General features: G+C 46.7%; 1 protein-coding gene across 1 annotated transcript in view; it reads right to left on the reverse strand.

Moving 5' to 3' along the window:
- Positions 1–2,913: 2,913 nt before the first annotated feature.
- allc (allantoicase) overlaps positions 2,914–5,659 on the reverse strand; it is a gene marked incomplete at its 5' end in the record, with an annotated part of 3,834 nt that continues 1,088 nt past the window's right edge. Inside the window, 6 exons of the mRNA XM_031840308.1 lie at positions 2,914–3,207; positions 4,102–4,220; positions 4,304–4,412; positions 4,648–4,721; positions 5,123–5,278; positions 5,365–5,497. Coding sequence (XP_031696168.1) covers positions 3,031–3,207; positions 4,102–4,220; positions 4,304–4,412; positions 4,648–4,721; positions 5,123–5,278; positions 5,365–5,497 — 768 coding nt within the window. The remainder of the gene's footprint in view (positions 3,208–4,101; positions 4,221–4,303; positions 4,413–4,647; positions 4,722–5,122; positions 5,279–5,364; positions 5,498–5,659) is intronic.

Below are 5,659 nucleotides of genomic sequence, written 5' to 3' on the forward strand. Positions count from 1 at the left end.
TTAAGTTTAATCTTTTTTGGGGAGTTGGGTGTTTGTTTGGTGTTCTTTCTCCTGCCGGTGTCTCGAGGGTCGGTGTCCTAAGACGCCATGGTAAATGGAGAAAGTTTGTCCCACCTCACGCGAAAGCACGGCATTAAGATCAGCGTGGGCTTCCCGTGCAGCGTGGAGGACATTGGGCTGGCTGTGGGGGACATGGTCGGACACAGCAGCGTAAAGTCGGCCGCTCGGATGAACAGCGCTGTGGTCATTTTCCTGGACCAGGTGGAGAAGGTGAACCGAGTCATCGGGGCGGGCCTCACGGTTAATGACATGTTTGTTCAGGTGTTGCCGCTGATGCAATCTTGTCTAACGTCCCTCCTTTCATCACTGACGAGTTTCTCAGCAGAGAACTCTCCAGACACGGAGAGGTGGAGTCACCGATCAAGAAGATCTTGTCTGGATGTAAGTCTCAGTTTGCTGAAGCACGCGGTGTCTCACCGCAGACACCTGTATGTGATACTTTACAACCGGAACGAGGAGCTCAACCTCCGCTTCCACGTTAAAGTAGATGATTATGATTACGTGATTTTCGCAACATCGTCAGCGATGAAATGTTTCGGTTGCGGTGAGGAGGAGCATACCGTGAGGGCCTGTCCGAGGCGAGGGGACCCGGCTCCACCTGACCCGGGTGTGGCGCTCGGTGCTGTGGCAGGTCCGTCCGCCGGTCGCAGGGGAGCAGCGGGCGACCCTGCGACTTCATCCTTCAGTTCCTCTTCATGTTCTTCTCACTTCTTACACACTTTGTATCTGTTGATGAGGAACCTTTGACCTCATGAATAATCACACCAATCAACCTCCGATCCATTTCCACTCCGTGTTTTCTCTGTGATCGTTTTCTGGAGAAACAAAACGCACTCCGTGTTCTGCTGACTCTGCATTTCCCAGGATGATAATAACAGTAAGAGTCCTCCGCCGCTCACAGCACTGCATCGAGGCCGAGGTGAGGCGGATCAATGGCAGCGATGAGGACTCACCGGTGACCTTCAGCTGATGATGAGCATCTGTTCTGTAAAGAGTCCTGAAACTAACTCTGCTCAATGTTTCTGCACCGATGTGACAATTCAAAGTATACAAATATAATGCAACACAATGCAGGAAGTCTCGGGGGAACAAAGTGATGTCTTTGGCTAACATTGATGACGTCACGTTGTTACCTCATAGAAACATGAAGAGACCTCATAATGTACTAAACTAAGTATAAACTTGACTGTATCACAATCCATTTATGAATCCATTAATTTAGACCAAATCTAAAATATCATTTATTTGTGTCTGGAACCTCATAAAGACCTTAAACTCATCATGAGCTTCCTGCGTCTCTGCTGCCCCCTGCTGTTCACCTCAGACACAGGAAGAACACAACACATCCATCCTGCTGACGTGCCCTCGAGCCAAGAGAGCAGTGTCCTCTGAAGAGGAAGTTTATTTTGAAAAGACTGTAACGAGCAGGAATGCTCAGTAGGTCTAAAGTCAGTCTTTAGGTTATCTTTGGTGGTTTGAAGCCTTTTCTCTTTTACCTTGTCGTTCCCTCCTTGTTGACGAAGAAGAAGAAGAAGAAGGTCGATGATCAGAAACCAGGCTGAGGGGACGAGGAGGGTCAGGCTCAAGGACACGCCGGCAGTGTGGGAGTTGAACCTACGGGTCGGCAGTGTGATGGTTCTATTTCCTGTCTGCCTCACTTCTATTGAAACTGTTGGAGGGACCTGAGCTCTCACACTAGATCCAGCCAGTCTTGGTTCAGATCCCTCAGAGGATCCACCCGAACATATGCTCTAATGTTTGATATCATGATGATTTGACTCTTTGTTTTTGTCCCATATTTTTATTTTGGAACCTCTGAATGGTGTGAAGACACCAGTCTGACGTCTTGAGTCCTCCGTGGACCAGAGGTCTGGATCACGGACTGCTCTAGGTTCAGGTCCTGTTTGAGATCTGAGACCGGTTTCTCCTTCATTGTTGGGAATTGAACCTGCGGCGCCCTGACCGCTGGACCACATGCACCGATCCACACCGTGATGTCACAATGTCTCTGAGCTCAGAGGTCGCAGGTTTGAATCCTGCATCGCTCCAATAGCTAACGTAGCCTGTAGCAGCGGCCACACACACACATACACACACACACACATCCTGGACCTCCTCAGTGGACATCCTGGGGCCTCGAAAATAGAAATGAATAATATCAGGTTTATTATTATTTATTATTAAAGGTTTTTAAAAGACATGGTGTCTTATTTAATCTTGAGTTTTGGTATCTAACCTTTATTGTTATCTCATCTCAGGTGGATTGTGTCTGTGTCTGCGTCTGAACACATGTTCTACATTATGGTTCAGAGAAACAGAGCAGGGTGTCACAGTTCAGCTCCTCACCCTCCTCATCAGTCTGACTCCCTTCACCTGTTCACTCACCTCCTCTGATCAGTAATCAGCCCCTCTATAGACTCCTGCCTCACAGACACATTTGCTAGATTGTTCTTCTGTTTTCTATGCCAGACTCTCCAGCACGCTCTCACAGACTGATCTCAGGACTGATCTCCTGTTACGACCCTGCCTGCCCCGGTTCTACCCGCCTGACTCCCGGTAAACCCACCAGCCTTCTGATCCTGACCCTGATTATCTCTGCCTGCTGTATTGGGAAGTTTGTAATAAAAGCCAAAGATCCCTGGAATCATGTGTGTTGCATTTGGGTCCATATACAACCGGTTACACAGGCTGAGTTTAATCCTTCCAGCTGTTCATTTCAATTAAATTCACAAACAATGGTTTTCAAAATGTCTCCTTTTGTCTCTGACTTTGTCGTTTTCTGAGACGTTTAAACTAAACAATGAGCTGAACACGTCATATGATGTCATTGCCGCACAGCATTATGGGATGTTTCTATCATCTGCATTCATAGCTTGTGTTTAAAAGTATGAAGGAGCATTAAGGTCACGTTATGTTTTATTTCTACTGCTGAACACGGATCAGAAACTCTGACTCTCTGTGGTCGGAGCGTCACAGTTTGGATGCCGCTCTCTCCTGATTGGCCGGAGCAGCAGCGATGGCGGCCGTGGGTCGACCAAAGAGCCGGAGCCGGCTGACCCCTCCGTCCGGGCTGATGGTGAGACGGACGTGACTGACGGCTGAGCTGAGAGCGAGCTCGCTGTAGAGATGTCTGTGATGAGGACGAAGCTGCAGCGCAGTGAGGAAGACAGGAAGTAGCTCAACACACAGACCTTCATCAGCTGATCGCATTCCCTCTCATTGAACAAGTACAAATATCCAACGATCTATATAAATACATATATATATATATATATGTGTGTATTTAATGAAAGCTGATAAACTAAACTGACTCAAACAACAGACAACGTTTAGCTGAACTGTTCGAGGTTTCTTCTATTTAAAAGACATCGTAATGTAAATATTACCTGAAATGTTCTCACGCTATCACACGTCTGTCGTCAAAAAGAGAAAATTACTTTCTTAAATTAATTGCAGCGTCCAATAAATGTGAAAAAGGAGAATTCTACATCCAGACGTCCACATGCTGAATTATGCCGACTCATCGAGGACAGCTGTGATGTGTTTTATCAGATGTTCAGTAAATCCCCACAATGCACCACTGAGTAACAGTCAACAGAATCCAACATAATAAATCCATCATGAACAAGAAATATGACTCAAAATGAATAAAACACATTAGTTATAAGTATACTATATATAAGTCTTTAAAATACACATATTATTGTGTTCGCTTTTATAACCTGTCTTTTTCCCAATTAAACAACAAACTGCTATTGTTATGTTGTAGACATTCTGTAGTTTATGATTCTTGGTGTTGGGCTCTAATAATTCAAAGTTGTGGATTTTGATTTGAAAAATGATAAAAATCTTTATTCTCCTCGTCACTGAGAGTTTTGTTGTCAGTAGTTGTGGTTGGCTGGCGGCCATCTTGGCAAACGACAGAGCTTCTTTACAGTGTGAGTGAGATGAGCTCTCTCCATGAGCCCCTCCCCTCTGTTACATGTCTGGAGATCTGAGGAGCTACTGTCTGTAAATTCATTTCTTACGGATATTACGTACTTTCTGAGGGGGGAGAAGGAGCTGCCATTTCCCAGAATTCCACCTGGTGCTGATGCACTGAGCTTCCTCCTCAGGGGTCAAAGAACAAACCTCAATCCTGCAAGTGTCCGGGAAGTTACCTGGATGGAGAGACGCAGGTAAATGTACTCTGCTCATGAAGAAAGGTTGAACAGAGAGAAAGCAGCATGAGGAGCGTGTGGACCTTTGAAGTGGTTGGTGTCCACCTCGACGCTGCTGATGAGTCCAGGATGACCGAGAACAAACACCGCCCACTCCCAACCGGGGACCTGCAGGATCCCTCGCTGGTCCACCTGCAGCACAGGGAGGCGCTTTAAAGAAGATTCAGGGCTCAGATGTGTGATGGTTTAGACAGCGAGGACATTTTGGGGAAAACAGAAGGATTTTAGAAAGAAAGATGCTTCTTAGAAAGTGAGTGAGGATCATTCTAACATTTTTTCTCTTACTTCCTGACAGCTCTGTTTATGATTTCTGTGACAGAATTATGTTCACGTTAATGTTCACTTCAGTGTCTGTTTGTGTTTAAACCTTCAGGTCTTTGGGTCTGTCCAGTCTGCGGGCCGTTTCCCAGCCGTCGGCCATGTTGGCAGCTCGGCCGGGACCTGAAACACAATACACCAGTGTTACCATTTCACCAGTTCACCATTTCACCAATGTCACCAGTTCACCCATTCACCAGTTCACCAGTGTACCAGTGTCACCGGTTCACCAGTGTTACCGGTTCACCAGTTCACCAGTGTTACCAGTTCACCAGTTCAACAGTTCACCAGTTCTACCAGTTCATCAGTGTTACCAGTTCACCAGTGTCACCCGTTCACCCGTTCACCCGTTCACCAGTGTCACCTGTTCACCCGTTCACCAGTCCTCCCACAGAGAGCAGGTGAAGCCCAGTGATCAAAGCTGACTTAACATAACGTCATAAATAAGAAATAACACTTAATTTCCTGTGTTACCAACAGTAAACATAAAATTAGATGCACAAATTATTTGTGTTGATTCCAACCAATCATGTTGCGCGGATGTCCAAAGTGGGCGTCGCTGTAACCGAGGCAGACTCCCCCATTGGTCAGAGCCACCAGGTCGACATCCTGGTGGGGGGAGACAGACGACCAGTCTATCTGCCCAACGCCGTACACCCGCAGTCTGGCTATCCCTCCATCTGATGAGATAAGAACACACTGTACAGTTTTATTGTCAGCATTACTATTTGATTATGTGTGTGTTTGTATGTGTGTGTGTGTGTACCTGGGTGCATGTTGAGCCGCAGGTGTGTGACTCTGTGATTGAAGTTGACCTTGAAGTAGTTATGGCAGCAGTCTGAGTATCCAGGCTCCAGCTCCGACAAACACACCAGCTCAGGCCACGCCTCCGAGCCCAGCTGTCAATCAAACCACACGACAGCTGTCAATCAAACCATATGTCAGCCATAAATTGTGCCGTCAATGACACGTCTAAAACTGACTCTAGAGGGGAACGTAGAGCGTCATATGACGCTAGAGAGGAACGTGGAGCGTTGTATGACGCTAGAGAGGAACGTAGA

This window comes from Anarrhichthys ocellatus, unplaced genomic scaffold (assembly GCF_004355925.1).
Source record: "Anarrhichthys ocellatus isolate YVR2014 unplaced genomic scaffold, GSC_Weel_1.0 scaffold2592, whole genome shotgun sequence".
NCBI classification, from domain to species: Eukaryota; Metazoa; Chordata; class Actinopteri; order Perciformes; family Anarhichadidae; genus Anarrhichthys; species Anarrhichthys ocellatus.